Source organism: Halyomorpha halys, unplaced genomic scaffold (genome assembly GCF_000696795.3).
Source record: "Halyomorpha halys isolate HHAL.00 unplaced genomic scaffold, Hhal_1.1 Scaffold78.1, whole genome shotgun sequence".
Taxonomy (NCBI): domain Eukaryota; kingdom Metazoa; phylum Arthropoda; class Insecta; order Hemiptera; family Pentatomidae; genus Halyomorpha; species Halyomorpha halys.
The window spans coordinates 1,011,352-1,023,892 of NW_027108467.1; the positions used below are offsets into that span (position 1 = coordinate 1,011,352).

General features: G+C 35.0%; 1 protein-coding gene across 1 annotated transcript in view; it reads left to right on the forward strand.

The window, feature by feature from the left end:
• Positions 1–1,164: 1,164 nt before the first annotated feature.
• LOC106692921 (uncharacterized) overlaps positions 1,165–12,541 on the forward strand; it is a gene marked incomplete in the record, with an annotated part of 90,744 nt that continues 79,367 nt past the window's right edge. The window contains 2 exon segments of the mRNA XM_067046800.1: positions 1,165–1,456; positions 10,287–10,562. Of these exon segments, the coding sequence (XP_066902901.1) occupies positions 1,336–1,456; positions 10,287–10,562 (397 nt within the window).

A 12,541-nucleotide genomic window follows, 5' to 3' on the forward strand; every position in this document is an offset into this window, starting at 1 on the left:
TTTCAAATGTTAATGTCACGTATTGATCTTTCGAATAAAAAAAAAATTTTGATTACAATTTAATTTTTTGTGTTATTTTTTACAATTTCAAATTCTATCGGGCTTAAAAAAACACCCTATATGTATATATTTCTAAAAATGCATGGGATGCAGTAAAAGAGGTTTATTTCATCAATTTCTCACTACCCTTCTCCCCCTCCCTCCCCAATATTCAATACTACACCCATAGCTTACAAATACAGCTTAGAAATATAAAAAAATATAAAATGAATGAAACTTATTGGCTTTTCAATTTTCCGGCCACCATTTTGCTTTTTATTTTGAGACCAATAACATAATATTTTCCATTATGAATTTTTTTGGAGATTGGTATCAAACAAGATTTTTATTTTTTTTTTTTGAAAATTAAAGATGGCGCAAAAAAAACAACGGATTTTGCTCGCTTAGAGTATTTTTAACCAAAAAGATGTCAACAACAAACAAAATATATTGCTACGCACTATACATTATTATAATTTTTTTTTGGTTGGCTGTACAGACCTTGTAGATCTTTGGCCGCCCGAACCAGCCTTCTCCACGCCTGCCTATCTTGGGCTACTCCTTCCAGTTTGCTGCATGCAGCTCTTTCGCATCTTTGTCGATTCTGTCTATCCATCTAGTTTTTGGCCTTTCGTGTAGTTTCTGGTTGGCCCTGCCAACTATTCTCGCATTCATTGTATTGTAGAGGCTTCCTGATGGATTGCTTCGAACCACATGTCCCTACCATCTTAACCTCCTCGCCTTCATATCGTGAGATATTGACTGAGCACTCTCTCTAAGCAGCTCACTTTTCTTCTCCATGTGTTCGGGCTCTGATCCCAGATCGCTCCTGTAATTGTACGGAGGACTTTCCGTTGAAACCTCTCAACTCTGCTATCCTTAGGGTACCTGTTAGTTCCCAGGTCTCGCAGCCGTTTATCAGAGCTAGCTTTATCATGGCATTGCACACCCTTAGCTTCATATTTTTAATTAACAGTAAGTTAAAAATACATGGATAGAATTGCGGTTTGTTTTCTAGTTCGAATGGTTGTAAATTTTTTTTTTTAATATATCACTTTTTTCTGATTTAATTTCGACCTCTATGCGAACTTAGTGATTAGAAATCGTGTACTGATGAATCTCATTCTTCATAATTCATCGAAAATGTTCACTAATATCTAACACATGTTACATCATCTAATGACTCATCATAATTTCATAAGAAAGCTAACACTATAATACATAATATTTAACACACACTCTTCAAATTAACTTTAACCACTATTTTAGACCGATTGTATAAATTTAAAAAAAAATATGGCCAAACACGAAAAACATGTTGGGAATAAGCAACAAGACGACTGGAACGAACTTTTGAAAGTGATGCAAAGGCCCTCGAGAACTAACAGTAAATGTCAGATCGTAGCTACGTCATATGGTATGTAAAGGTTTTATGTCCTTCCCCTTGCCTTGGATTTTAATTGCAATATATAGGTTATGTCTTATCTCACTGCTAAGAATGTTTTATGAACCTTTATAATAATCGATTTCTTTTTATAAATATGTATATATATTCGTGAACTAGTTAAAATCCTAGAACTAAGTTTATTGATATAGTTGAAATAATAAATTGTTGATATTTATTATTCAAAAAAGGGGATTGGTTAACTCAAGAATTCACATTTAAATTAATCATAACTCGAACTCTCTGATCGATCTATATGACTACTATTCAATATATGTTAATGTGCTCCTGTGATAACCTTGGTTATGTAATAAGGTTTATTAGTTATGCACAAGATCCATAAGACTGCATACTGCAGACGTTCGATGGATTATGATAGCTCTTGGTAAACCGTAAGTACTATTTGGTAAATTGCAGAGGTTAACCTGACTCATCATGGGGCATTGAAGTTAACACAAAAGTCGTTGAACACTACGTACAAAGCTTTTATTAAGTGAAAACTTGGTCTGAATCAACTACCACGCGATAGGATGGTATTGTTGATTTACGATTTCAAAACTTTTTTTTTCCTGCGCCAAAGGAGGCATGATTGCCATTTTATTTCGCACAGCTCCGTATACTTCAGCTTTATTTACATCACTCTTGTCTGAGATTAGGTCCACCGTTGCCGTACATATAAATATGTGGTCGGCGGACATTTCACCATCTCCTCTCAGGACGCAGTTGGAAGACTCAGCCACTCCTATCCTCTTCAGGTGTAGATAGTCATGTCCAGTGGCCAACATGAAGTGGCTATGTGACTATGTCTTTTTGTTGGAAGGCTTTAAAATGAACAAAAAACAAACTTGCTCGGATTAAACATTTATTTGGTTCAATTTAAACATTTGAAAAAAAAAACAAAAAAAATAAAAACTAACATAAACAAAATATACAAGTAAAAATAAAAAGGCCTTTCAGCTAAAAATAAAGTAGTTCGATAAATAAATTAAGAAAACAAAAGAGACAAATTTACAAACAATATAAATATGTAAAATAAATACTGCTCGACGAAACGTTTGCTCCACTCCGATAGATCCGAGGAAGAGTGCTCCCGAGATAGATCACAGCTCTTGTTGCTAAATAAATCGCTGCAATGGTCCAGAGTTGGTGTAGTGGCTCATTGATGGTCCGAATATCCAACAGTCGTATTGTATTGGCGAGCCGACAAAATGAACTTAGACAGGGCTGGTTACACACGTTCCTTGGGTTCAGGGGTTGGCCACTAATTACTTAATTAATTGGAACTCATATTAAAATCGAAACACAGAAGTGGTCTGGTTCCGAACTGTTATGACGACGAGTACACTGAAAAAATGTCAAATAAAATAATATTAACCAAACGCAGACAGGGGTGCTAATGACGCTACCAGGACCACTAATTAGTCGGAACTGCCATATTAAAGTCGAAACACAGAAAAGGTCTGGTTTCGAACTGTAGTGACGACTAAAACACTCAACAAATGTCCAAACTATTAAACTATAAACGCAGACAGGGCTCCTGAGGACGCTATCAGGACCACTAATTAGCTGGAACTGCTCTAAAAAACTAAGATGGTCGGTCCGTTGCTAGGTGATGCTTCTTAGCAACAATTATCACCCCTAGCAACTGTCTCTATTACTCATTATTACAAACAAATATAATTACACATTTTTCTTTTCAAATAACTAAATATAAATAAACCATTACAAATAAAAATAAATGTAACTAAATTAAATACTAATAAAACTCAAATACTATTTGCGATTATTTACAAGGTAATTATATTATGGCGTTAACATGAAGCACGCCTCTGCCACCGCTCTAGGTAAAGTCAATGGAGAGCGCTTCTTAGGGTCTAGCAATGCCGCCCAGTTCTTGGCTAGCCCCTAACCGTGCAAGTCCGCCTCCTCATTTCCATGTATACCGCGATGGGCTGAAATCCATTGCATCACCAATACTTAAAGTATTTATCTTTTCTTTCTATAGTTTTCCGGCATGTGAGAATTCCAGTGTTAGCAGAGGGATGTCCAGATGCTATTGCCAGCAGTGCTGCCCTCGAATCCGACAGCAGAACTATGTTCTTTTCGCTGGTTTCAGTCAGCTTTTCTAAAGCCAAAGTCAAGCAGCTACCTCTCCTTCAAAATTGGTTGCGTTTGCTCCAGCAGGTGCTTAAAGTTGGAACAGGCTCCTATAGACACGTGCACCCACATTTTTATTTACTCCTGTAGCTGACCCCTCGGTGTATATATGGACCCATACTGGCTTAGGGTAGCGCTCGGCTATAGTGGCCAATGCCACAGTCCTTAGTTCTTCCGCTGGGGTCGAGGATTTGTTAATGGGCACACTATATTATATGGATACGTTGAAACGCTTTGTTTCATTAAGTCAGGCAGAGGCGCTCTTATTTCAATGTTCAGGCCTATGCTTGTGGTTAGGGATGGTTTGGGATGGTTTTTGTTATCTCAATAAACGTGAGTTGAGTTTTAAGTCGCCTAGTATTACCAACAGTGTTGGCCCAGTAATCATTGCCATTTTTAACCTCGCGCTCGTAAAGGATGACGGCATTCTTTTCTCGCCTTTCTTTTAGAGACTTCATCTGCTTGCAGTTGCACGGCTAGAATCGGTGTTGATTTAGTCGTACCGGTAGTAATCTTTAATGCCTTATTCCTAACTGTATCAAGACGTCCTAACACTGAATCGGTAGCTGTAACCATAATAGCGGAGCCATATTCCAGGACTGGTCTTATACATGACATATAAGCATGTCATAAAACCTCTGCGGTTGCTCCCCATATTATGGCTGTGATTCGTTCCATTAGTCGTAGTCTTGATTCTGCTTCATCTGCAGCATGCTCACATTGCTTAGCCCAGGTTAGCTTATCATCCAGGACTAGTCCCAGTGACTTCGCTTCACGAGTCCTGCTAATAGCCTGATTAACAAAATTTACTCAAAGCTCATGCTGGTTTGTAGATAGGGTAAATAGTTGGACTGCTGTCTTGTGCGTGTTGATAATGATTTCATTTTCTTCTGCCCATCTCCTCGGACCTTTAAGGTACCGTTGGCCCACTTTTCAAGAGCACCGATTTTACTGCTGGTCTCCCAGATTATCAAGTCGTCAGCATACAGTAACGCTGATGGCAGTAAGGATGCCATTATTTTTTTGTCTTAAGGTTATGCGATCCTTTTGGGAACCACTTTTTTCTTTTTCTTTTTTTTTTTTTTTTTTTTATGTCCTCTGAGGCTCATCTCTTTCCGCCTTCAGTTTTTCAAGCTCATCTGTCCAGAATGGGGTATACTTTTTAATTTTACCACTTGTTACAAATTTCATGGCACATTTGATTAGTTGGTCCTTCAGTTGCTTGTATATGGGGTCTTAGTTACTGTTGAGCAATGGCTCAGTGATTTCAACATCAGACTGTCGTTTGTAATCCTCCCATTTGGCTTTTTTGAAATTCCATTGAGGAAAGCATGGTCCCCTTTGCTTTCTATTCAATTTTTTTGCTTTAATCTCGTGTAAAAGGTGCTATGACCAGAAGATCCGGAGCCTGGTGTAATTTATGACTTAATTTATCTTCCAGCCTCGGATGACAGAACAAGATTTGGATGCGTTTGCTGCCCGTTATAGGAAAAAACAATCTGCTCACTATCAACATTCTTGATATACCTCTGGTCCACTATTTATGACATTTTTTACTATGTTGTCTGTTGTATCGGTGCTTTTATATCCCCATTTAGGCGAATGAGCATTGAAATCTCCCATATCTAGTGTGTGTGTACATTTACTTTAGTAGTATATTGAGTCTTCACGCTTATCAAAATACATACCAGATGCGATCTGCCGAGACTGTTTAAGTGATGTTACTTTGTATCCTGGAAGTTGGTAATATTATATGTCTTCAGTCGATTTTCTAGCCTCCGCAATGGCAAAGATGTCAATTCCATTTTTAGCAATGAATACTTTTAATTCTATATATTTGTCCTGGGTTAATCCTCCGGCATTCCAAAAAATAGATTTAATAATAATACCAGATTTGTTGGAGCCGTTAAAAAGGCTGCTTGCTTGCATATTCAGCAATTGCTGTTGCATTTGTCGCAAATTTATGGACTATTTGGTGAAAGCCGTTGATCGTTTGGATTGCACAGGAGGCACCACGAGCAGGCGATCAACTTCATCTCCCTAAGATTTCCACACAACTCATATAAATAAATCCAGCTTTATTGGTAATGTCAAAAGAAATGACTTAATTCCAAATTTTTCTCAAAGATATTTGTGGAAGTATGTTTTTTTCTTCAATCGGCCAAGGCTATACTAATCGGATGACTGGACTGTTCTTTACACACTGATGGAGGAACGAGTTAGCTCTGTGAGTGGTATTCTATTAAATCCATGGACTCGGGTTCAACCCTGTGGGTTCAAGGGGTCCTTAGGGCTAAAAATCTGGGAGTTGAGAGTGATATTGAACAAATCATTTCCACATATAACCTATGTTAAAGAAACAGGATCTAATCTTTGACCCTTCATGAGTTTTATCGGTACAGATTGTCATTTTCATTATGCACTGGTGGTTGAACATATATTTCTTTAATGACGAACTAGCTTGTTTCCATGGAGAAGTTTTAAAGTAGGGTAAAGTACCAAGTACAATTTATTCTTTAAAACATTCTGATCTCCGCAAATCTCGAAATGACCGAGTGAAATCGGACGCCTGCAATAATTTGTAATATTATTACTAAAATTTAAGAGGTTATATTAGTTTAATAGAGTTTTTTACGAGTTTTAATCGTTAATACCTTTATAAGAAACAGATCTTAAGGAGTATTGAGCTAGAGACAATACCAAGCTGATGGGGATAAAATCATACAATATATCTGAAGCATAAAGACCTTATTACCAACCGGTAGCTCTGATTTAGTGCTATAATACGACATAATCTGGAATACTCAAAAAGTGACTTAAGCCCTTATGACCGCGCATCAAAGATATATAAAAAGGAATGGTGTCTAATCTTTTTCCACAATAAACTTTTGAATTACTGTACCGATTTGGGTGCAATTTTTTTCTAATGTTTCATTTCGACATGGGAATGTTTGAAGATAATGAAATCCCCAAATCTTCCAGTAGAAAAAAAGTTATGAACAAAATTAAGCGTAAGGCTCAGGGTAAAGTAGATCAATCAATTTTTTTTTTAGAAAAGAGCTTTTCATATTCATTTTTAGCTTCGTCTCAAAGTACCAAATACTATTTTTCAAAGAAATTTTAAATTAGGAATTTTTCACCTCGATTCATTCGGAGGAATTTTTTTCCCTCCAGTGAATATTTTTCATATAATCGTTCATGACTCCATTTTATCCGATTCGTACGTTAATATAACCGTTGGGAAGTTGAATGTCTGTCTCCAAGATTTTTTTTGCACCACATTGTTGTAGACAATCCACTTTTCATCCCTACGCTTGTATGTGATACCTCTAGGACCTCTGCGGTGACTCGCACTGATTGGGACGGATTGACTTTAAAATTAATCCCTTTATGTATTTGTAAGTGAAAATAAAAACTGGTTGTTGAGATGACAACCATTAAAACGCGAAAACATTTAATTATTGAATCAGTGTATTTATTTTGCTGCAATATACCAGACATATACCTAATTTCAGTCATTATCATATTTGAGCTAGACCGTCCACTCATGCCGCAACCACGCAAACATACACACATAGGGCTTAATATGGATTTCGTAAAGAGCGGGTTATGCATCAATCCTCACTCTAGATGTCAAGAATGCTTTTAACACTGCAAGATGGACCTGTATATTAGATGCCCTACTATACTACACTATGGCGGTGCCAGTTTATTTTATGAGAGTTCTTACTGACTACTTTAGGGATAGAGTTCTGTTTAATCATTCAGACATTGGCCATAGGAGATACAAGGTGACTGGTGATGTCCCACAGGGCTCCGTACTAGGGCCTCTTCTGTGGAACGTCATGTGCAACGCAATTGTTAAGGTGATTCGCTGATGATGTAGTGGTAGTGGTGATGAAGAACTTGGAAGAAGTGCCCCTTATTGCCAACCAGGCTGCGGTAAGAGGTTGGCTGTCTTCAGCAGGCATACAGCTTACATACCACAAGAAAGAGGTTCTCCTAGTCACTAGCAGGAAGCAAACGGAGACCATCACTATGATAGTAGGTAGGCACGAGATTCGTTCTCAGCCGTACTTAAAATACCTAGGATTTTGATCTCTCAAAATTTTGAACTCCTAGGATAGAAGTTTTGATTAATTAGCATCTCCTGTTCGATGTTCACATGGAATATATCAGCCCCTAAAGTAGCATCCTTATTGTTACGCCTTATGCCAAATGTTGGAGGTCCTAGGGAGAGTCGCAGAATGTTTCTTGCTACTGTTGTACCTCATTTATGTTATATGCAGCTCCAATTTGGAAAGAAGCGATGCTTACCAAGTCATACAGGAGACAGATGGTTTCCGTTTATCTCAGAGCTTCCTTAAGGACAGTAAGTGCTTTTCGAACTGTTTCCTATGAGGCGGTGTGCGTGTGACAGCCAGAATGCCACCTGTTGAACTTCTTGTTGAAAAAAGAAGTAGGCACTATGGACGATGCTATATTGTTTCAAGAGAAGAAGAGCGGATAACAACCATCAATAGTGGAAATAGCGTTGGGGAGCTAGAGATTCCAGTAATCGAAAAAAAAAAAATCCCACATCATTTTACAAGAAATGGTTATTTGGATTCAGTAAATCTCAAAAATTATTTATAAAAGTTTATTATTTTTTATAAAAGTATAAGGAAGTACACGAAATATCCATATTTCGATGAAAACATGAACAGTAACAATAATTCGAAATGCTCAGGCGCATTCAAAAATTCATATTGAAGAATAGATATCAAAACCACCGAAAACTCGATAAATATCCTGATTTCGAAGATACAATAGTAAATTCGAAAACCCATTAGATGATCACTTCATCGAAGTAACAATAAATAGACTTGTGTAGTTGCAGGCGAAAATCTTATAGTAAATTTAGAAATCTTAAAACTAATTCCCTAATCTAAGAAAACTTCAAAAGTAGCATTAAATAGTAATGTGTGTGCGAGATCAAAAATCCAAATAAAAAAACAGAATCACGAAACTTGAAAACCTAATTAATGATCTCTGTATCCAAGAAAACTTCAAAAGTAACAATAAATCAAATTGCATAAACATTTTTTTACAGCTCCTAACAGATAAATATTTGTGCTCTCCATGTTTTATTAAAATTAAATAATTTCCATAACCTTAGGAACCAACATTTAGTTAAGTCTAGTTAAGATATTATATATAAAGATATTATATTTTAGATATAATAAATAAATATATAGATATAGATTAATATATATTATATTATATATATATAAAGATATCACATTTTAGAATTCTATTGATTGGATGTAAAAAACATTTTATACAAGAGCCCAATGAAAAAAAAATCAGTTCATTTCACTCCAATAATGATTACTTTAATGAAAACTATATATAATTATTAGTCAAAATTGGTGAGTGCCAAGTATAGTCAGGGGAAATACAAATTGACGGCTGTTTCAAAATGTTAAAAATAATTATTATTTTTCATTCTGAGCTCCATATCTTTGCAACTACTTACAATAACTGAAAACCTAAGAGAACATTAAGGTTAAAGTTAGTAATTAAAGTAGAGTAAATTTTCAAAAATATGAGCCCTAGTAGCTATTTACGTTCAATATTTCCTGAGGTACAGTTTTTTGAAAAGCAGCATTTCATGAAATATGTACTGAAAAATCAGTAGTTTGTGAATTTATTGAGGGTAATCTTTATCTCAGACACCATTTGACATACAAATGTCTATTAACGCTCAAATTAAAGCAAATTTAATGTACTGTCGTTTATCTTCGTAGGAGTGGTAGTTTTCATGATCATTTTGAAACAGCTGCCATTTTTTGTTCCCTACCTATACTTGACAGACTCTGCAATTTTGACTAGTAATTATAAATAGTTTTCATTAAAGTAATACAAAATTAGAGAGAAATAAAATGTATTTTACACCAAATTGATAGAATTCCAAAATACCATATCTTTAACTTTTTAATAATTAAAATATATGTAATGTTCATTAAAGTAATCAAAATTGGGATGAAATAAATGGCTTTTTCTCCTCTTGGGCTCTTATACTAATTGTTTCAAATCTTGTCAATTAACTTTAGCTGTGTATTGGTTATTTGATATAGCACAAATATAGATTTATAAAGACATTATATGCCTTGGTAATTAAATAAACAATTATCTCATTAGTAGACGTCTGCCATATTTGCTCCCTATGGACAAAAAAAAGCAAGTGTTGAAAAAACCGTATCATGGGAACTGTTTATCGTAAACATCTCTATTAGGGTTTATATTTTAGTAAATTTATTATACTATAAATGATGTTCTATTTGATTTTCTAGTGTTGTTGGTACTTTTAAAGGTATTGTACTCTGAATTAAAAAAGAAATTTTTAACATTTTGAAACAGTCATAATTTTTTATTCCCCCTACTTATACTTGGCAGACTCATTAATTTTGACTATTAATTATACATAGTTTTCATTAAAGTAATCAAAAATTGGGGTGAAATAACTCCCTTTATTCTTCTCATAGGCTCTTGGACTATCTCCATGATTCAGACATTTCGGTTACTTTTCTAGGTTTAAAATTTTTTTAATAAATATTTTAATTATGAAAAATAAAATAAGGACATAAATATTTTTGTATTTCAGATTCACTGAGCAATACAAACTACGATAGTAAACATGGCAACCAGGATAGTAAAAATAGCAACTTCGATAGTAAACATAGCAACTATAGAGAGGATAGCAAACATAGCAGCTATAGAGATGATAATAAACATAATCGTAGTAGAGATAAAAAATCAGATGATGCTCTTTGTGTGACCAAGCTACGGAGGATTTTTGCTAGTTGCTGTACAGAAAGTAATCTCGTCACAAGGGTTAATGAGTTGGAATTTAAAATAAGGCGTTTAGAAAGAATATATTGTATGTAGTATTGTCTATAAAAAATATATATAAATTAAGTTTATCTTACTTATTTATACTATTTAATTTTCTGAAATATACTTCTTTATGAACTGAATTGCAAATATTATCATTTTCAGGCACACAAATTAAACTCTAATTAATGTTATTATTTATTTATTTTTTTGCGTTGGCTCTACGAATCTTGTTGATCTTTGACCACTGGAACCAGCCTTTTTCACGCCTGCCTGTCTTGGGATAGTGCTTTCTAGTTTGCTGCATGTAACTCTTTCGTATCTTTGCTGCTCCTGTCTATCACATCTGGTTTTGAGCCTCCTACATTGTCTTTTGTCAACTATATTGGCATTCTTTGTTGTATAGAGGGGTCCTGATGGATTGCTTCAAACCACATGTCCCTCCCTTCTTAACCTCTTTGCCTTTATATCATGAAGTATTGACTGACCAGTCTCTGCAAGCAGTTCACCATTAGTTCTTCTTCTCCATGTTTTAAGAATCTGATCACAAATTGCTCCTGTAATTGTATAGAGAACTTTATGTTCAAATCTCTCAATTCTACTTTCCAGGGTACCTATTAGCCCAGGTTTCGCAGCCGTATAGCAGAGCTGATTTTATCATGGCATTTTATACCCTTACCTTCAGATTTTTTGGGATTTCAGTATTCTTAATTGAGGGAAGAAAGCTCTATTCGCACCTGTTAAATTATACCCTATATATTCCAGTCCATCATTTATTCATACTATAGGTAGAGCTGAGGTATTTGAAACTTTGTACTTTTGAGAACTTTAAAATTTTAAAATAAGTATGGCTTGGGTTGTTTTCATTGTGTCTCGCATTGTAGATAGGATATGATTAAGAAAATTTATTACAACCCATTTTTATTTTTTCAATAGAAGGTTACATCAGAATTATTAAAACTGCATAGTAGGAACATATAGTTATCATCAATGAAAAGATATTGTTCAGAAGGAGGTTGCTAAGATCTCATGGAAGGTTTCGTGCAATCGTTTTCAGCATTAGCAGTGGAAGAAGGTGAGTTGGAAAGCTATAGAGCAAGGATAATGAAGTCTAGGATAGACAAGAGGTATTTTGGTTACCTCTTTCTAATTCTTTCTTCAGTCTTTACAGGCTAGCTCAATGCAGGAGGAGACCAGTCTTAAGACCTTGCTGGAACATTCTGGAAGTGAAGGAGTCTAGTCTTCTGACCTCAGAGAGTAGCAATCATAAGGAGAACTTATTCTCTGAACTAATAGGAAAAGAAAGATGGAAGTAAAGAAACCCTCTGGTTGAGTTCTGAAAGGACTCAAAGGAAGACCTTTTGTATCGCCTCGACAGGGGAATATTATACACTCCAATTACATTTCGACGTCATGAAGTGTTCTATTAGTTTATTTATTTAGTCTTTTCTTGGAGGCCTCAGTGGGTTACTTTTGTTTATAATATATTTGGTATTTAAACAATTTTATACAGGGTAATATGTAATGACATGTCTGGGCTTAAAGTTCTTACACTCAATGGAAGCTTTGCTGATACCATGCCCAAGAGCACTGGACTGATGAAGCTGTTACCAATGTTTAACACTGGAGTATGTCGATAACTGTAATATAATTTTTAAAAAATGCAATTTAATCTACAATCAGTATGAGAAGCATAAGATTCATGTAATTATGAAAAGTAATAATTTAAATTTTTAAAAATGTAAATTAATAGTCAGTGTGAATAGGCTGAAATGTCCTAACATCTTCAGGAAAGAACAAAATATCCTAATCTGTTTTATAATTGTTCCTCATTCCAGTACTTATCTTAACAGCTTTTTCTTTTCTAGTTTCTGCCATGATATCTCTATTTGGCTATCATATACTTTTGGAGTTTTTAGATATTGTTTTCATCTTTCTCATTCTTATTCTTATTTCCACTTGAGTTCTACAAGGCCCAGAAGACTGGCTCCTTCCTCTTGTACTATCCTTTTCCTTAACAAATTT